This window comes from Eleutherodactylus coqui, chromosome 1, assembly GCF_035609145.1.
Source record: "Eleutherodactylus coqui strain aEleCoq1 chromosome 1, aEleCoq1.hap1, whole genome shotgun sequence".
NCBI lineage: Eukaryota > Metazoa > Chordata > Amphibia > Anura > Eleutherodactylidae > Eleutherodactylus > Eleutherodactylus coqui.
This window is the reverse complement of record NC_089837.1, coordinates 2,087,985-2,108,621: the sequence shown is the minus strand read 5'-3', so window position 1 is coordinate 2,108,621 and position 20,637 is coordinate 2,087,985. Positions and strand designations below refer to the sequence as shown.

General features: G+C 49.3%; 2 protein-coding genes across 8 annotated transcripts in view; one reads left to right on the top strand and one right to left on the bottom strand.

Moving 5' to 3' along the window:
• The window catches only part of LOC136617486 (zinc finger protein 84-like), a 522,213-nt gene that overhangs the window by 218,205 nt on the left and 283,371 nt on the right, over nucleotides 1-20,637 (top strand). The window lies entirely within an intron of this gene.
• LOC136617429 (zinc finger protein 300-like) overlaps nucleotides 16,854-20,637 on the bottom strand; it is a 1,148,901-nt gene continuing 1,145,117 nt past the window's right edge. For 2 of the 5 annotated variants that reach the window (XM_066594259.1, XM_066594257.1), the window contains 5 exons: nucleotides 20,051-20,142; nucleotides 19,672-19,750; nucleotides 19,484-19,575; nucleotides 19,192-19,282; nucleotides 16,854-18,310 (listed from right to left, as the gene is read on the bottom strand). In XM_066594259.1, the coding sequence (XP_066450356.1) occupies nucleotides 17,157-18,310; nucleotides 19,192-19,282; nucleotides 19,484-19,575; nucleotides 19,672-19,750; nucleotides 20,051-20,142 (1,508 nt within the window). In that variant the 3' untranslated portion in view covers nucleotides 16,854-17,156. Of the gene's footprint in view, nucleotides 18,311-19,191; nucleotides 19,283-19,483; nucleotides 19,576-19,671; nucleotides 19,751-19,833; nucleotides 20,028-20,050; nucleotides 20,530-20,637 lie in introns of those variants that run through there. The other 3 variants (XM_066594258.1, XM_066594260.1, XM_066594261.1) reach the window with 3 other exon arrangements.

The window sequence follows — 20,637 nt, the reverse complement described above, 5'->3', positions numbered from 1 at the left end:
CCCAGATGCTGAGCGGGGATGCTGCAATCATTAGCGTCACCATTCCTCTGCTATGCCTCTTGAGAAGTTCCCTGCAAAGCATAAAGGCAGACGCTTTGGCGGGGGAAGACAGTATGTCGGAGGCGGGGGAAGACAGTATGTCGCTGGATAGTCAGAGCACCCTCATGTCTATATCTCAGAGCGTTGAGGAGGAGGAGGAGGAGGGGGGGAGGAGCATGAGGAGGAGGGGGAAGAGACAGCTTGGCCCACTGCTGAGGGTACACATGCTGCTTGCCTGTCATCCTGTATGGCCGGAGGAGGAGGAGGAGGAGGAGGATCCTGAAAGTGATCTTCCTAGTGAGGACAGCCATGTGTTGCGTACAGGTACCCTGGCACACATGGCTGACTTCATGTTAGGATGCCTTTCTCGTGACCCTCGCGTTACACGCATTCTGGCCACTACGGATTACTGGGTGTACACACTGCTCGACCCACGATGTTCACTTCACACAGGAGTGTGCTGATACCTTTTGTTTAGAAGACCTTGGTTTGCAGCCATATTGTAATCTGTTGGAATGAGGACTTGGTAAGCAATATTAGAATGTAAAGTAGTTTGACCTTTTGTAACACTAATCTTTGTACCAGGCAACATTTGGATACGCCTTCTTTTCCTCTTGTATAAGAACTGGCAATGTTCAACAATAAAGTAGAATGCATTTGATTCATTTGCTGTGTGTAGTGGCTTCTTATGGTTCTCCGGGTACTCGTTATAACTTTCCTTTGAATTTGGACTCAGGCAACATCAGCACTGGTCTCCATTGAAGACCCCCAACATAATCCACTAGAAAAATGCAATCCGCCCAGAATCTGCCGGCAGAATGGAGCATGCCGCGTTTTTTTCTCCCGCGCATGAAAAACGCAATTCTTTTAAAATGCCATCTGCGGGTGCAAAAATCAATTTATTGAACCGCGGATGGCCAATGATTCCCTATGGGAAAAATCCCCTGCGGAATCCGCAATTCCATTTAGCTACTGGTCATGAGGCCTTACAGTCAGAGATAATGCCGTAGCATCAGGGGGTACAGAGAAGAGTCAGAGATGATGCCGAAGTGTCAGGGGGTACAGAGAAGAGTCGGGGATAATGCCGGAGCATCAGAGGGTACAGAGAAGATTCAGAGATAATGCCGGAGCATCAGGGGGTACAGAGAAGAGACAGAGATAATGCCGCAGCATCAGGGGTGTGCAGAGAAGAGTCGGGGATAATGTTGGAGCGTCAGAGGGTACAGAGAAGAGTCAGAGATGATGCCAGAGTATCAGGGGTTACAGAGAAGAGTCGGGGATAATGCCTGAGCGTCAGGGGGTACATAGAAGACTCGGGGATAATGCTGGAGCGTCAGGGGGTACATAGAAGACTCGGGGATAATGCTGGAGCGTCAGGGGGTACAGTGAATAAGTCAGGGATAATGCCGGAGCATCAGAGGGTACAGAGAAGAGTCAGGTATAATGCTGGAGCATCATGGCGTACAGAGAAAAGTCAGGGATAACACCGGAGCGTCAGGGGTTACAGAAAAGATTTGGGGATAATCCCGGAGCATCAGGGGGTACAGAGAAGAGTCGGGAATAATACTGGAGCGTCAAGGGGTACAGAGAAGAGTCGGAGATAATGCCGGAGTGTCAAAGGGTACAGAGAAGAGTGGGGGATAATGCCGGAGCGTCAGGGAGTGCAGAGAAGAGTCGGGGATAATGCCAGAATATCAGGGGTTGCAGAGAAGAGTCGGGGATAATGCCTGAGCATCAGGGGGTACAGAAAAGAATCAGGAATAATGCCGTAGCATCAGAGGGTACAGAGAAGATACAGAGATCATGCCAGAGTATCAGGGGGTACAGAGAAGAGTCAGGGATAATGCTGAAGCGTCAGAGGGTACAGAGAAGAGACAGAGATAATACCGGAGCGTCAGGGGGTACAGAGAAGAGTCAGAGATAATGCCGGAGCGTTAGGGGGTACAGAGAAGAGTCGGGGATAATACCGGAGCGTCAGAGGGTACAGAGAAGAGTCAGAGATGATGCCAGAGTATCAGGGGTTACAGAGAAGGGTCCGGGATAATGCCTGAGCGTCAGAGGGTACAGACAACAGTCAGGGATAATGCCGGAGCATCAGGGGGTACAGAGAAGAATCAGGAATAATGCTGTAGCATCAGAGGGTACAGAGAAGATACAGAGATCATGCCAGAGTATCAGGGGGTACAGAGAAGAGTCAGGGATAATGCTGAAGCGTCAGAGGGTACAGAGAAGAGACAGAGATAATACCGGAGCGTCAGGGGGTACAGAGAAGAGTCGGGGATAATACCGGAGCGTCAGGGGGTACAGAGAAGAGTCAGGGATAATGCCAGAGTTTCCGAGGGTACAGAAAAGAGGTGGGGTAATGCCGGAGCGTCAGGGGTACAGAGAAGAGTCGGGGATAATGTCGGAGCATTAGAGGGTACAGAGAAGAGTCAGGGATAATACCGGAGCGTAAGGGGATGCACAGAAGATGTGGGGATAATGCCGGAGCATCAGGGGGTACAGAGAAGAGTCGGAAATAATCCCAGAGCATCAGGGGGTACAGAGAAGAGTCGGGGATAATGCTGGAGCATTAAGGGATACAGAGAAGAGTCGGAGATAATGCTGGAGCATTAAGGGGTACAGAGAAGAGTCGGAGATAATGCCAGATTGTCATAGGCTGCAGAGAAGAGTCGGGGATAATGCTGGAGCCTCAGGGGGTACCGAGAAGAGTCGGAGATAATGCCGGAGCATCAGGGGCTACAGAGAAGAGTAGGGATAATGCCAGGGCGTGAGGGGGATACAGAGAAGAGTCTGAGATAATGCCGGAGTGTCAGGGGGTACAGAGAAGAGTCTGAGATAATGCCGGAGTGTCAGGGGGTACAGAGAAGAGTTGGGGGATAATGCCGGAGCATCAGGGGGCACAGAGAAGAGTCAGAGATAATATCAGAGCATCAGGGGGTACAGAGAAGAGTCAAAGATAATGCCTGAGCATCAGGGGGTACAGAGAAGAGTATGAGATAATGCCGGAGCGTCATGGAATACAGAGAAAACTTGGGCATAGTGCCGGAGCATCAGGGGGTACAGCGAAGAGTCAAGCATAATGCCGGAGCGTCATGGGGTAAAGAGAAGAGTCAGGAGCAATGCTGGATCGTCAGGGCATACAGAGAAGAGTCGAGGATACTGCCGGAGCATCAGGGGTACAAAGTCGGAGATAATGCTGGAACGTCAGGGGGTACAGAAAAGAGAGTCAGGGATAATGCCAGAGCATCAGGGGGTACTGAGAAGAGTCAGGGATAATGCCTTAGCGTCAGGGGGTACAGAGAGGAGTCGGGAATAATGGCGGAGCATCATGGGGTACGGAGAAGAATCAGAGATAATGACAAAGCGTCAGAGGGTACAGAGAAGAGTCAGGGATAATGCCAGAGCGTCAGGAGGTACAGAGAAGAGTCGGGGATAATGCTGGAGCATCAGGAGGTATAGAGAAGAGTCAGGGATAATGCCGGAGCGTCAGGGGTACAGAGAAGAGTCAGGGATAATGCCAGAACGTCAGGGGGTACAGAAAAGAATCGGAGATATTGCCGGAGCATCAGGGGGTACTGAGTAGAGTCGGAGATATTGCCGGTGCATCAGGGGGTACTGAGAAGAGTCAGAGATAATGCCAGAGCGTCAGGTGATACAGTATGTTATAAGTGTGTATAAATATGCATGCCTCTTCAGATCCAATCCATAAGAAGAACCCTGCGTTGGTTCGGAAGCTCGCTATTATTACATCATGTATTTTTGTTAGCCATTAAAAGGTATCATATCTACAAGATTACGTCGTTTCTCTTGCTGAGAACAATCACGGTTTGCTCTACTGGCTAACACGGTACCAGATCTTTGTTTTCATTATAGAGAAAAGTTAGGCATAGTGCTGGAGCATCAGAGGGTACAGAAAAGAGTCGGGCATAATACCGGAGCGTCAGAGGGTACAGAGAAGAGCCAGATATAATGCTGGAGCATCAGGGGGCACAGAGAAGAGTCAGGGGTAATGCCGGAGCATCAGGGGTTACAGAGAAGAGTCAAGCTTAATGCCGGAGCGTCATTCGGTAAAGAAAAGAGTCAGGAACAATGCTGGATAGTCAGGTCGTACAGAGAAGAGTCAGGGATACTGCCGGAGTGTCAGGGGTACAAAGAAGAGTCAGGGATAATGCCGGAACGTCAGGTGGTACAGAAAAGAGTCGGAGATAATGCCGGAGCATCAGGGGTTGCTGAGAAGAGTCGGGGATAATGCCGGAGCATCAGGGGGTACAGAGAAGACTCGGGGATAATGCCAGAGTATCATGGAGTACAGAGAAGAGTCAGAGATACTGCCAGTGTGTCATAGGGTACAGAGAAGACTCGGGGATAATGCCGGACTGTCAGGGGGTACAGAAAAAAGTTAAGCATAGTGCCGCAGCATCAGGGGGTACAGAGAAGAGTCAAGCATAATGCCGGAGCGTCATGGGGTACAGAGAAGAGTCAGGAACAATGCTGGATCGTCAGGGCGTACAGAGAAGAGTCGAGGATACTGCCAGAGCGTCAGGGGTACAGAGAAGAGTCAGGGATAATGCCGAACGTCAGGTGGTACAGAAAAGAGTCGGAGATAATGCCGGAGCATCAGGGGGTACAGAGAAAAGTCGGGGATAATGCTGAAGCATCAGGGGGTACAGAAAAGAGTCGGAGAAAATGCCAGAGCATCAGGGGTGACTGAGAAGAGTCAGAGATAATGCCAGAGTGTCATAGGGTACAGAGAAGACTCGGGGATAATGCCGGACTGTCAGGGGGTACAGAGAAGAGTCGGGGATCATGCAGAAACATCTGGGGGTACAGAGAAGACTCGGAGATAATACTGGAGCATCAGGGGGTACAGAGAAGAGTGGGGGATAATGCCTTAGCATCATGGGGTACAGAGAAGAGTTAGAGATAATGCAGGAGCATCAGGGGGTACAGAGAAGAGTCGGGGATAATGCCGGAGCGTCATAGGGTACAGAGAAGAGTCAGAGATAATAGTGGAGCATCAGGAGGTACAGAGAAGAGTCTGGGATAATACCGGAGCGTCAGGGGGTACAGAGAAGAGTCGGAGATAATGCCGGAGTGTCATAGGGTACAGAAAAGAGTCAGGGATAATGCCGGGGCGTCATGGTGTACAGAGAAGAGTCGGGGATACTGCTGGAGCATCAGGGGGTACAGAGAAGAGTTGGGGATAATGCTGGAGCATCATGGGGTACAGAGAAGAGTCGAGGATACTGCCGGAGTGTCAGAGGTACAAAGAAGAGTCAGGGATAATGCCGGACCGTCAGGTGGTACAGAAAAGAGTCGAAGATAATGCCGGAGCATCAGGGGGTACTGAGAAGAGTCGGGGATAATACCGGAGCATCAGGGGGTACAGCGAAGAGTCGGGGATAATGCCAGAGCATCATGGGGTACAGAGAAGAGTCAGAGATAATGCCAGAGTGTCATAGGGTACAAAGAAGACTCGGGGATAATGCCGGACCGTCAGGGGGTACAGAAAAAAAGTTAGGCATAGTGCCGCAGCATCAGGGGGTACAGAGAAGAGTCAAGCATAATGCCGGAGTGTCATGGGGTATAGAGAAGAGTCAGGAACAATTTTGGATTGTCAGGGCGTACAAAGAAGACTCGAAGATACTGCCGGAGCGTTAGGGGTACAGAGAAGAGTCAGGGATAATGCTGAACAACAGATGGTACAGAAAAGAGTTGGAGATAATGCCGGAGCATCAGGGGGTACAGAGAAGAGTTGGGGATAATGCTGGAGCATCAGGGGGTACAGAGAAGAGTTGGGGATAATGCTGGAGCATCAGGGGGCACAGAAAAGAGTCAGAGATAATGCCAGAGCATCAGGGGTGACTGAAAAGAGTCGGGGATAATGCTGGAGCATCAGGGGGTACAGAGAAGAGTCGGGGATAATGCCGGAGCATCAGGGGGTACAGAGAAGAGTCGGAGATAGTGCCGGAGCATCAGGGGGCACTGAGAAGAGTCAGAATAATGCCGGAGCATCAGGAGGTACAGAGAAAAGTCGGGGATAATGCCGGAGCATCATGGGGTACAGAGAAGAGTCAGAGATAATGCCAGAGTGTCGTAGGGTACAGAGAAGACTCGGGGATAATGCCGGACTGTCAGGCGGTACAGAGAAGAGTCGGGGATACTGCTGGAGCGTCAGGGGGTACAGAGAAGAGTCGGGGATACTGCTGGAGCATCAGGGGGTAAAGAGAAGAGTTGTGGATAATGCTGGAGCATCATGGGGTACAGAGAAGAGTCAGGGATAATGCCAGAGCGTCAGGAGGTACAGAGAAGAGTCGGGGATAATGCCGGAGCATCAGGAGGTACAGAGAAGAGTCGGGGATAATGCCGGAGCATCATGGGGTACAGAGAAGAGTCAGAGATAATGCCAGAGTGTCATAGGGTACAGAGAAGAGTCAGGGATAATGCCAGAGCGTCAGGAGGTACAGAGAAGAGTTGGGGATAATGCCGGACTGTCAGGGGGTACAGAGAAGAGTCGGGGATAATGCAGAAACTTCAGGGGATACAGAGAGGAGTCTGAGATAATACTGGAGCATCAGGGGGTACAGAGAAGGAGTGGGGAATAATGCCTTAGCATCAGGGGGTAAAGGGAAGAGTCGGAGATAATGCTGGAGCATCAGGGGGTACAGAGAAGAGTCGGGGATAATGCCGGAGCATCAGGAGGTACAGAGAAGAGTCGGGGATAATGCTGGAGCATCAGGGGGTACAGAGAAGAGTCGGGGATATTGCCGGAGCATCATGGGGTACAGAGAAGAGTCAGAGATAATGCCAGAGTGTCATAGGGTACAGAGAAGAGTCAGAGATAATGCCAGAGTGTCTTAGGGTACACAGAAGACTCGGGGATAATGCCGGACTGTCAGGGGGTACAGAGAAGTGTCGGGGATAATGCATAAACATCAGGGGGTACAAAGAAGACTCGGAGATAATGCAGGAGCATCAGGGGGTACAGAGAAGAGTCAGGGATAATGCCGGAGCGTCATAGGGTACAGAGAAGAGTCAGAGATAATAGTGGAGCATCAGGAGGTACAGAGAAGAGTCTGGGACAATACCGGAGCGTCAGGGGGTACAGAGAAGAGTCGGAGATAATGCCGGAGTGTCATAGGGTACAGAAAAGAGTCAGGGATAATACCGGAGCATCAGGGGGTACAGAGAAGAGTCGAGGATACTGCCGGAGTGTCAGGGGTACAAAGAAGAGTCAGGGATAATGCCGGAACGTCATGTGGTACAGACAAGAGGGGGAGATAATGCCGGAGCATCAGGGGGTACTGAGAAGAGTCGGGGATAATGCCGGAGCATCAGGGGGTGCAGCGAAGAGTCGGGGATAATCCGGAGCATCATGGGGTATAGAGAAGAGTCAGAGATAATGCCAGAGTGTCATAGGGTACAGAGAAGACTCGGGGATAATGCCGGACCATCAGGGGGTACAGAAAAAAAGTAAGGCATAGTGCTGCAGCATCAGGGGGTACAGAGAAGAGTCAAGCATAATGCCGGAGTGTCATGGGGTATAGAGAAGAGTCAGGAACAATGCTGGATCGTCAGGGCGTACAGAGAAGACTCGAGGATACTGCCGGAGCGTTGGGGGTACAGAGAAGAGTCAGGGATAATGCCGGAGCGTCAGGTGGTACAGAGAAGAGTCGGAGATAATGCCAGAGCATCAGGGGGTACAGAGAAGAGTCGGGGATAATGCTGGAGCATCAGGGCGTACAGAAAAGAGTCGGAGATAATGCCGGAGCATCAGGGGTGACTGAAAAGAGTCGGGGATAATGCTGAAGCATCAGGGGGTACAGAGAAGAGTCAGGGATAATGCCGGAGCATCAGGGGGTACAGAGAAGAGTCGGGGATAGTGCCGGAGCATCAGGGGGCACTGAGAAGAGTCAGAATAATGCCGGAGCATCAGGCGGTACAGAGAAGAGTCGGGGATAATGCCGGAGCATCATGGGGTACAAAGAAGAGTCAGAGATAATGCCAGAGTGTCATAGGGTACAGAGAAGACTCCTGGATAATGCCGGACTGTCAGGGGGTACAGAGAAGAGTCGGGGATACTGCTGGAGCGTCAGGGGGTACAGAGAAGATTTGTGGATAATGCTGGAGCATGATGAGGTACAGAGAAGAGTCAGAGATAATGCCGGAGTGTCAGAGGGGACAGAGAATAGTCAGGGATAATGCCAGAGCGTCAGGAGGTACAGAGAAGAGTCGGGGATAATGCCGGAGCATCAGGAGGTACAGAGAAGAGTCGGGGATAATGCCGGAGCATCATGGGGTACAGAGAAGAGTCAGAGATAATGCCAGATTGTCATAGGGTACAGAGAAGACTCGGGGATAATGCCGGACTGTCAGGGGGTACAGAGAAGAGTCGGGGATAATGCAGAAACTTCAGGGGATACAGAGAAGAGTCTGAGATAATGCTGGAGCATCAGGGGGTACAGAGAAGAGTGGGGGATAATGCCTTAGCATCAGGGGGTAAAGGGAAGAGTCAGAGATAATGCTGGAGCATCAGGGGGTACAGAGAAGAGTCACGGACAATGCCGGAGCGTCATGGGGTACAGAAAAGAGTCAGAGATATTGCCGGAGCATCAGGGGGTACTGAGAAGAGTCGGAGATATTGCCGGTGCATCAGGGGGTACTGAGAAGCGTTGGGGATAATGCCGGAGCATCAGGGGGTACAGAGAAAAGTTAGGCATAGTGCTGGAGCATCAGAGGGTACAGAGAAGAGCCAGAAATAATGCCGGAGCATCAGGGGGCACAGAGAAGAGTCGGGGATAATGCCGGAGCATCATGGGGTACAGAAAAGAGTCGGGCATAATACTGGAGCGTCAGAGGGTACAGAGAAGAGCCAGAAATAATGCTGGAGCATCAGGGGGCACAGAGAAGAGTCGGGGATAATGCCGGAGCATCATGGGGTACAGAGAAGAGTCGGGGGTAATGCCGGAGCATCAGGGGGAACATAGAAGAGTCGGGGATAATGCCGGGCATCAGAGGGTATAGAGTCGGGGATAATGCTGGAGCATCAGGGGGTACAGAGAAGAGTTGGGGATAATGCCGGAGAGTCAGAGGGTACAGAGAAGAGTCAGAGATAATGCCGGAGTGTCAGGGGGTACAGAGAAGAGTCGGAGATAATGCCGGAGCGTCATGGGGTACAGAAAAGAGTCAGGGATAATGTGGGAGTGTTAGGGGGTACACAGAAGAGTTCGGGGATGATGCTGGAGCATCAGGGGGTATAGAGAATAGTCGGGGATAATGCAGGAGCGTCAGCGGTATAGAGGAGAGTCAGAGATAATGCCAGAGCATCAGGAGGTACAGAGAAGAGTCGGGGGTAATGTCGGAGCGTTAGGGTGTACAGAGAAGATTCAGAGATAATGCCGGAGCATCATGAGATACAGAGAAAAGTAAGGCATAAGGTAGGAGCATTAGCGGGTACAGAGAAGAGTCGGGCATAATACTGGAGCGTCAGAGGGTACAGAGAAGAGCCAGAAATAATGCCGGAGCATCAGGGGGCACAGAGAAGAGTCGGGGATAATGCCGGAGAGTCAGAGGGTACAGAGAAGAGTCGGGGATAATGCCGGAGAGTCAGAGGGTACAGAGAAGAGTCAGAGATAATGCCGGAGTGTCAGGGGGTACAGAGAAGAGTCGGAGATAATGTGGGAGTGTTAGGGGGTACAGAGAAGAGTTCGGGGCTAATGCTGGAGCATCAGGGGGTATAGAGAAGAGTCGTGGATAATGCAGGAGCGTCAGCGGTATAGAGGAGAGTCACAGATAATGCCAGAGCATCAGGAGGTACAGAGAAGAGTCGGGGATAATGCCGGAGAGTCAGAGGGTACAGAGAAGAGTCAGAGATAATGCCGGAGTGTCAGGGGTTACAGAGAAGAGTCGGAGATAATGCCGGAGCATCATGGGGTACAAAAAAGAGTCAGGGGTAATGTGGGAGTGTTAGGGGGTACAGAGAAGAGTTGGGGGATAATGCCGGAGCATCAGGGGGTATAGAGAAGAGTCGGGGATAATGCAGGAGCGTCACCGGTACAGAGAAGAGTCAGAGATAATGCCATAATGCCAGAGTATCAGGAGGTACAGAGAAGAGTCAGAGATAATGCCGGAGCGTCATGAGATACAGAGAAAAGTAAGGCATAAGGTAGGAGCATTAGCGGGTACAGAGAAGAGTCGGGCATAATGCCGGAGCGTCATGCGGTACAGAAAAGAATCAGGAATAATCCTGGATCGTCAGGGCGTACAGAGAAGAGTCGAGAATACTGCCGGAACGTCAAAGGGTACAGAAAAGAGTCAGATATAATGCCGGAGCATCAGGGGGAATGGAGAAGAGTCGGGGATAATGCCGGAGCATCAGGGGGTACAGCGAAGAGTCGGGGATAATGCCAGAGCGTCAGGGGGTACAGAGAAGAGTCAGAGATAATACCAGAGCATCAGGGGGTACAGAGAAGGGTCGGGCATAGTGCCGGAGTGTCAGGGGGTACAAAAAAGAGTCGGGGATAATACCGGAGCATCATGGGGTACAAAAAAGAGTCAGGGGTAATGTGGGAGTGTTAGGGGGTACAGAGAAGAGTTGGGGGATAATGCCGGAGCATCAGGGGGTATAGAGAAGAGTCGGGGATAATGCAGGAGCGTCACCGGTACAGAGAAGAGTCAGAGATAATGCCAGAGTATCAGGAGGTACAGAGAAGAGTCAGAGATAATGCCGGAGCGTCATGAGATACAGAGAAAAGTAAGGCATAAGGTAGGAGCATTAGCGGGTACAGAGAAGAGTCGGGCATAATGCCGGAGCGTCATGCGGTACAGAAAAGAATCAGGAATAGTCCTGGATCGTCAGGGCGTACAGAGAAGAGTCGAGAATACTGCCGGAACGTAAAAGGGTACAGAAAAGAGTCAGATATAATGCCGGAGCATCAGGGGGAATGGAGAAGAGTCGGGGATAATGCCGGAGCATCAGGGGGTACAGCGAAGAGTCGGGGATAATGCCAGAGCGTCAGGGGGTACAGAGAAGAGTTGGGGATAATCCTGGAGCTTTAGGGGGTACAGAGAAGAGTCAGGGATAATATCGGAGCATCAGGGGGTACAGAGAAAAGTCTGGGATAATGCTGGAGCGTCAGGGGGTACAGAGAAGAGTGGGGGATAATGCCGGAGCATCAGGGGGTACAGAGAAGAGTCGGGGATAATGCCAGAGAGTCAGAGGGTACATAGAAGAGTCGGGGATAATGCCGGGTATCAGAGGGTATAGAGTAGAGTCAGGGATAATGCCGGAGCATCAGGGGGTACGGGAGAAGAGTCGGGGATAATGCCGGAGAGTCAGAGGGTACAAAGAAGAGTCATAGATAATGCCGGAGTGTCAGGGGGTACGTAAAAGAGTCAGAGATAATGCCGGAGCGTCATGGGGTACAGAAAAGAGTCAGGGATAATGTGGGAGTGTTAGGGGGTACAGAGAAGAGTTGGGGGATAATGCCGGAGCATCAGGGGGTACAGAGAAGAGTCGGGGATAATGCAGGAGCATCAGGGGTACAGAGAAGAGTCAGAGATAATGCCAAAGCATCAGGGGGTACAGAGAAGAGTCGGGGGTAATGCCGGAGCGTTAGGGGGTACAGAGAAGAGTCAGAGATAATGCCGGAGCGTCAGGAGATACAAAGAAAAGTTAGGCATAGTGCAGGAGCATTAGCGGGTACAGAGAAGAGTCAAGCATAATGCCGGAGCGTCATGGGGTAAAGAGAAGAGTCAGGAGCAATGCTGGATCGTCAGGGCGTACAGAGAAGAGTCGATGTTACTGCTGGAGCGTCAGGGGTACAGAGAAGAGTCAGGGATAATGCCGAACATCAGGTGGTACAGAAAAGAGTCGGAGATAATGCCGGAGCATCAGGGGGAACGGAGAGGAGTTGGGGATAATGCCGGAGCGTCAGGGGTATAAGGACGAGTCGGGGGTAATGCCAGAGCGTCAGGCGGTACAGAGAAGAGTCAGAGATAATACCGGAGCATCAGGGGGTACAGAGAAGGGTCGGCATAGTGACGGAGTGTCAGGGGGTACAAAGAAGAGTCGGGGATAAGACCGGAGCATCAGGGGTACAGAGAAGAGTTGGGGATAATGCTGGAGCCTTAGGGGGTACAGAGAAGAGTCAGGGGTAATACAGGAGCATCAGGGGGTACAGAGAAGAATCAGAGATAATGCCGAAGCGTCAGGGGGTACAGAGAAGAGTCAGGGATAATACCGGAGAATCAGGGGGTACAGAGAAGAGTCAGGGATAATACTGGAGCTTTAAGGGGTACAGAGAAGAGTCAGAGATAATACCGGAGCAAGGAGAGAAGACCAAGAACCCAGCGGACCCCTTAATACTTACATGGAAGAACAACCAGGACTCTTCCTAGAGCCGCCAACCCCCAAACTAAGGGGGAGAAGGGTCTTGTAAGAGAGGTGACCAAGAGCCCAGCGGCCCCCATAATACGCACATGGAAGAACAATCAGGACTCTTCCAAGAGCCGCCGAGCCACCAAACTAAAGGGAGAAAGGTCTTGTAAGAGAGGTGACTAGGAACCCAGGGGTCACTCCGGCTGAGCTCCAATGATCCTGTGTGCAGATGAGAGATACATCCAGAAGGTCAACTATCACTGCAATCTTTATCAATCTGGGCTTTATGGTGGAGGGGCCAGAAAAAAAGCCTCCTGGGGGCATGACTTAACCAGCAAGGCAGCAGGAAGCACACAGCTGAGCTATACCATTAAGAGACCTAAAATATTGTCACATCTTTCTCTCTTAGAGCCCTTATTAGCTTCCTGCATCTCCTGGCATTCTCTGGAGGAACCCCGGTAGTGGAGCAGTGACTCACCAATGTCCGGTTATCACCCTGAGACCAACGTCGTTGAAGAGGTGTTTGCGGCCTGCAGCAACTCCATACACGGGCTTAAGTTGTGGCCCTGTTCTCAGGAGGTGACCGGCGTCTCGAGCAGATAGTCTCTCCCTACTGACAAGTGAGACAATGGTGTATGGCCCTGGTGGTACCGCAGGCAGCAGCAAATACTGAGAGGCGGCATTGTAGAGGATCTCCCACAAAACATAAAGCCCTTTTCCTCAGCCCTGAGAAAACTGGAGAGGGGGAGGGGTGACTCTGGGACTGCTGACGGCTCACAGTACCTGCGGTGCGTACCTGGAGCAGCAGCAGCCGGTGCTAAAGCCCTCTGGGATCCGGAGGCCTAGAGAAGAAGCTAGGCTCATAAGTCGTGGGTTAAAGTGTCAGCAGACCCCACAAGAAGTACTGCTGCAGCCACAACATAAAGCAGCACAAAAAGGGCCCACAGGCACATAGTGGAACGGGGGCTTCATGGGAGAGAAACAACTGGGAGTTGAGAATACCCTGGACTTTAAAACAAGATAAGCTAAACCCCTACGCAGAACACACAACATAGCCGCTCCCCAGCATCCTATCCATCTCTCCAACTATCCATCCATCCCTCCAACCACCCATCCATCCCTCCAACCACCCATCCATCCCTCAAACCAGCCATCCAACCATTCATCCATCCCTCCATCCATCCATCCAGTCATCCCTCCAACCATCCATCCAGTCATCCCTCCAACCATCCATCCATCCATCCCTCCAACCTCTCCACAGCAATTTTGAATACAGCCTTGTGGATCCACAGCTGCTGAGAGGGCTCGATAACTGCCAGAGCCCTTAGTAGACTGATACCCGCAGCTAAATTGTGACTCCTTCCAGCATTACGGCTTTCACACTCTTGTAGATGCGAACGACCAAGGGCCAGAGAGGGGGACGCGGCGAAATGGATGAATAATTGATTGGCATGTAAACGGCAGACCCTGAGACTGCAGCTATCACACCTGACAGACCTGACGAGTAACTATATAAAAATATAACCCGAGAGATCGGCTTGCAGAAGTGCAACACCGTTTACATTGCAGAATAGTGAAATACGGGACAGATAGAAGCAGAGAACACACACATACCCCTAAAACAAACACAAATCAGGCCAAAATGGATAAATATTTAAAGAAAAAGCAACATGATTCTCCTGCAGCACAAAGGCACAGGGCTCCACAAGAAAAACTCACATAACAAAACATAGAGAACTCTGGCGAGGACTGTGCCTCAGCCACCTCGGATCAAGACGAGGAAATGGAGAGAGACTAGAGATGAGCGAGCGTACTCGGTTCGGGTGTTTTTGGACTCGAGCACCGCTTTGTCTGAGTAACTGACTACTCGGACAAAAAGATTCGGGGGGCGGGGGCAGCGTGGTGGAGCGGGGGGTAGCAGTGGGGAACAGGGGGGAGCTCTCTCTCTCTCCCACTCCCCTCTGCAACCCTACGCGCACCCCCGGTGCCCCCCGAATCTTTTCGTCCGACTAGTCAGTTACTCGGAAAAAGCGGTACTCGGGTCCAAAAACACCCGAACCGAGTACGTTCGCTCATCTCTAATAGAGACCAAATATCATGATCTTTCCCTTAAAAATTCTGGCTCATTTTATCTCTCCAGTCATGAAGGAGCTGGCGGATATCAAGACAGAAGTCAAACAAATCGGCCAGAGTTAGAGACCAAAAGAACTTGCACCACAAACTCCTACACTGCAATTTAGCTCTCCAGTCTAATTTAAGTGCGCAGCAAGACCAATTAAACCAAGCCATGCTGCTAATAGATTAGGAGAACAGGAGCAGAAGGAAAAACATTCGCATCAGAGGCCCCCCAGAATCAGCGGCATCTGAAACTTTACATTTAGCTGCCTTAAACATCTTCTAGATCGTCCTTGGGATAGAAAGAGCTAAGAAAATAATCATAGAACGCATACACAGCTCTCCGGCCTAGGCCTTCACCATCTGAACCTCCTAGGGATGTTATCATAGAATGGTAGAGTTGGAAGGGACCTCCGGGGTCATCGGGGCCACCCCCCTACTCAGTGCAGGATCATTAAATCATATCAGACAGATGTCTGTCCGCCTCTGAAGATTTCCATTGAAGGAGAACTCTGCTGTGGCCTGCCAAGTTATTTGGATACTTTAGCTATTCTGCAAAAGGCTAGAGACTCACAACACATTATATACGAAAGCAACAAGATCCTACTTTATTAGGACTTGCCCCAGCACATTGACCAAAAGGTGTATATTAAAACCACTGATAGAGGCTTTGCACGCAAAGAAACTACTGGTGACATGGCTCTCCCCATTTGGTCTCTCTACGTTTAAAGATGGCCAAAAGATCAACATCAGAACATCGCATGACCCAGAAAGTGTGTAAGAAATTGGACTTGCTACCGCTTGACATTCCGTTCTGGATGCCAACTCAAACCAAGAAACCAGCTGCCGCAACTAGAGAAACCAGAGAGATGGTCGCTCATCAAGACTTCTAGAACCCCGAAGCATAAAAAGGCTGTTGGCTAAAACTTAAGCTAGATCTTCTTGTTGGGTAACTCTGGGTGTCCTCGGCAGGTTTTTTTTCTTCTCTCTCTACTTCTTCTCCTTTTTATTTTCCTTTAGACCACCATTACAGCTGTTGTTCACGTGGCAGAGGTTGGACATGGTCCAGGGGATGTCGGCCGATGTGATACCAAGGGGGCTTAAGAAACAGATAACGGGTGCTGGAGGTGTGGCCCAAGAGACCCCAGGGAGGGCACTGGGTGACCTCGCACACTTCACGGTCTTTTGCCGCTGAGCATCTTGCATGCCCGTGCAAATATCGGAGGGCGGGTACTAATCTAACCTTCGGGTCTACGCCCTCCGGAGCGCCCATTATACTGACGTGTGCTCTCTTTCGATACTTGATATTACTGCTATACACCAAAATAACTGTTCGTTCTGTTACTCCTTTTCTTTCCACCCGTCTAAAGGTTTTATTTGCTACTACATACTTTTGATTATTCTTGGGGGTCGCTCCCATTTTCGATGAAGTGCATCCAACCACCCCCTGTGTGCATAGGGAGTGGCCCAACTCTTATGGAATTGGAGATGTACATAATACACAATATCTATAATTAATTACAATTCCTTTGTATATTGGTTTCTCATAATTGTACAATCGCCACATTTACGCATCTGTAACAGACTGTGGGTATCCTGACTCGAACACTCCATTATAGACTGAAACGGTGGGGTCAGTTTGGTCCATAATACCCTTAATACTTTCATTTTAAACCAGTTTCTAAACCTCACTATGCCCCTCTGGGTTTCCTTGTAGTCTAGGTGGATTTATGATTACTGTAATAAGAAGGTTCATGGGGTCATCAATAGTTGATTGGTGGAGATTTGCCAAGCTGTAATATCAGGCACAGCCACCATACAATATACAACACTATGCCTGGTATGGACTTAAGTGACAGCAGTGCTCTCTCGAGCGCCACTACCAATTCAATCAGTTGGTCAGTGGGGATCCTGAGCAGTGGATCTCTAGTGATCAACTATTGACGACCTCTTCTAAGGACAGACCATCAATAGTATAGTACTGGAAAACCCCTTTAAACATTGGTAACAAAATCTAGACATATGAGATTTAGACCTCGCCATATCAATGCAGAATGTCAACCCGTCATTATACATTACGGATTCCAAAATTATCCATAATTCATTACAATCCATTTTTCTATCAGTTTTTCACAAGTGTATGACTGGCACAAAACATAATGGTTGTCCTGGACAATGGTGGGTATCCTGACCTGAATACAGCATTATAGACTTATATGGTGGTCTCAGTTCGGTTCAAGATACCTGCAGTCGGGGCGAGACATCTGTCGCTCTAGATTGTCCCGCAGTCTGGGTGGTTTATAAATACAGCAATAAGAAGCAAAGTTCATGGGGACAATTCAGGGTCGCTGCTCTGGAAGTAAACCCGGATCTTCTCTTCTTCCTTCCATCCACAATACTTCTCCTCCATGGCTCCAGCTCACAGGCCACTTCAGGTTCACAGAATGTGGATGTTTGGCAAAACCGGACTGATTCCACCCAGAAATAATTGCTCTTATCGGCTGTGAATAACTGATGGATTAAAAATCTTAAAGCATTTCCCACATTCTACACAAAAATAGATTTTCACTGAGGTTTCAACATTTTATTTCTCTGTAAAACATTGTCTGGATACAGAGCATCAAAATGGCTTCTCTCCTGTGTGACTTCCCTGACGAACCCCAAAATTGTTTTTAGTAATATACCATCTCCCACATTCTGAAGCTGAATACGGCTTCTCTCCTGTGTGAACTCTCTGATGCTTAACAAGATCTGATTTATTTGAGTAACATTTCCCACATTCTGAACATGTAAACGGCTTCTCTCCTGTGTGAACTCTCTCATGTATAACAAGATGTGATTTCTCTATAAAACCTTTTCCACATTCTGAGCATGAATGTGGTTTCTCTCCTGTGTGAATTCTTTGATGATCCCTTAGCTTTGTTTTAGTTACAAAACCTTTCCCACATTCTAAACATGAATACGGCTTCTCTCCTGTGTGACTTCTCTTATGTTTAACAAGATCTGATTTATTGGTAAAACATTTCCCACACTCTGAACATGAATACGGCTTCTCTCCTGTGTGAATTCTCTCATGTATAACAAGGCCTGATTTACTTGTAAAACATTTCCCACAGCGTGAACATGAATATGGATTCTCTCCTGTGTGAATTCTCTTATGCAAAACAAGACTTGATTTAACTTTAAAACATTTTCCACATTCTGAACATGAAAGTTGCTTCTCTCCTGTGTGAATTATCTCATGTATAACAAGATCTGATTTATTTGTAAAACATTTCTCACATTCTGAACATGAATATGGCTTCAGTCCTGTGTGAATTCTCTGATGGGTAACAAGACTTGATTTATTCTTAAAACTTTTCCCACATTCTGCACATGAATACGTTTTCTCTGCTCTGTGAATTCTCTCATGTGCAACAAGATTTGATTTCTTTGTAAAACATTTCCCACATTCTGAACATGAATACGGCTTCTCTCCTGTGTGAGCTTTTCTGTGCACATAAAGATTTGACCTATGTGAAAACCATTTGCCACATTCACCACATTGGAACCTTTTCTCTCCGGTCTGACCAGCACTTGCGGTAACAACCTGTGATTGGTCAGAAGGTTCCTCATGATTAGGGGGATTACATGATGTATCTGTAGTGTAAAGTCCTGGAGGTACATTAATGGTAATGAGGTTTTCTCCTGAAGGGCGTGGCACGATATCTGCATCTTCTACCTTATAATTTACTGATAACATGAGGTTTTCCTCAAAGGTCTTACAGGGATTTTCTGGTAGGATTAAAATAGATTGTTACTTTTTATTCCAAACCACAAACTAGACACATGTATCACTTCCTGGGTGTCCTATGGCAACACATAATGGGTTAATAGTCTTGCTATCTACTGTGAATACAAAAGCATGTTAAACATCAAGTAATTAACTTAGCTAAGTACACCAATTAATCACATTAAGGGCAGCAAAGAAATGAAAAGATGCAGTTTTTCTTCTACCCATTAGTGAAAATATTCAGAGGATGGTTGTGTTGTTTTTCTCTATGTGCTCATGGAGGTTTGGGAGTTCTGTATAGATGAGGTGACTTGTGCCCGTTAGTCTCCCACAAAGCCTTCATTAGAGAGGAACTAATTTCCTTACACCATATATATATATATATATATATATATATATATATATATATATATATATATATATATATATATATATATATATATATATATATATTCCTCTGCTAGAGGCTCCTAATACATACTGAGAACCAGCAGGGACTTTCAGGTCTTGCTGCTGGCACTGTACCTAGAAGGCCCTTGTGAAATTATGGGAACACGTGTGACATCACAGCAATATAAAAGTTCTGTAATACGATACTAAAGGGGACCATCAACCTCAGGTACGGGCTCCAGGTGGGATACTTCTTGTGGTGCACAACTTGGAGGAGGGAACTCCTGATCTCCATGTGTGATTCATCTTTATTACAGAGCAATGAGTGATGATAGAAGCAAAACCTCAACCGTAAAGAGATTCCTCATTGTGTGTGCAACATGTACATTCCCTCCGATCCTGCACCAAACACCGTGTATCACCACCTGAAGGGTTACTAGAGAGCTAAGGGGCAACCAAACCTCAAGGAACCCCCCAGCTCATCATCACCTACCTGCGGGAACATCTTCCTCCACTTCACTCTTCCACGGGTGATCGCCCCTCATCCTCTCTTCTTCTACCTCCACTTTAATATCATCTTCACCCTGATGTGTCACATGGGATAATTCAGTACAATAGGGCGGAGAGGTGGGAAATCTAACCGACCGCCAAAATCTATGTCTGCAGGAGGAAAGAGCTCCACAGCCTATACAGAGCAGGACCAGAGAGCTCCACCCACTATATACAGCAGGACCACAGAGCTCCGCCCCCTATATGGATGTACTACAGGGCTTAGCACCACCTACCTGCCAGTTCTCCAGCACATCTTCCTCTAAACGGTCCTGGGAATATGGAGGACGGGGACATCTCTCTGGTGGGTTTGTCCTCCCGCCTCCATCTGTGGACACACACAGTGATGGAATAGATTATCTCCATGTGATGAACAGATGACGGGCGTATCTAGGTGACCCCAATGACAGTCTCCCCTCCTTACACTGCTGATCAGCCCTTATATCCGACTCTTCTGCTTCTTCATCTATAACCTCAACCTTAATGTCCAACAGATTTCCACCCTAAACAGAGAAGAAGAATGTAAAATGCTATTTAGTTCCATCACTTTATGGTCAGATCCTGGTGAGTCCTCAGCACCATCTACCTGCTGGTTCTCCGGGACATCTTCCTCTGGAGCAGGACAAGAGAGCTTAACCCCCTATATACTGCAGAACCACAGAGCTCCACCCCCTATATAGAGCAGGACCACAGAGCTCCACCCCCTATATAGAGCAGGACCAGAGAACTCCACCCACTATATAAAGCAGGACCAGAGAGCTCCACCCCTATATAGATGTACTACAGGGCTCAGAGGCATCTACCTGCCAGTTCTCCAGGATATCTTCCTCTGGACGGTCCTGGAAATACGGAGTACAGTGACATCTCTCTGGGGGGTTTCTCCTCCCGCCTCCATCTGTGGAGACACACAGTGATAGAATAGATTATACATCCAAGGATGGGAGAATGTAGGCGACCTCATACCTGCCGCCTCTTACCTGGTGACCCCGCGGATGGGAGCCCCTCCAGCATGGTGGCCCTCTACATACTCCCACTCCTCTTACCTGGTGACACCACCTCCAGCATGGTGGCCGCCTACACATCCCGCCGGCCCTCTACATCCTCCCACTCCTCTTACCTGGTGACCCCGCCTCCAGCATGGCGGCCGCGTACACATCCCTCTACATACTCCCACTCCTCTTACCTGGTGACCCCGCCTCCAGCATGGTGGCCGCGTACACATCCCGCCGGCCCTCTACATCCTCCCACTCCTCTTACCTGGTGACCCCGCCTCCAGCATGGCGGCCGCATACTCATCCCTCTACATACTCCCTCCCCTCTCACCTGGTGACCCCGCCTCCAGCATGGCGGCCCCGTACACATCCCTCTACATCCTCCCACTCCTCTTACC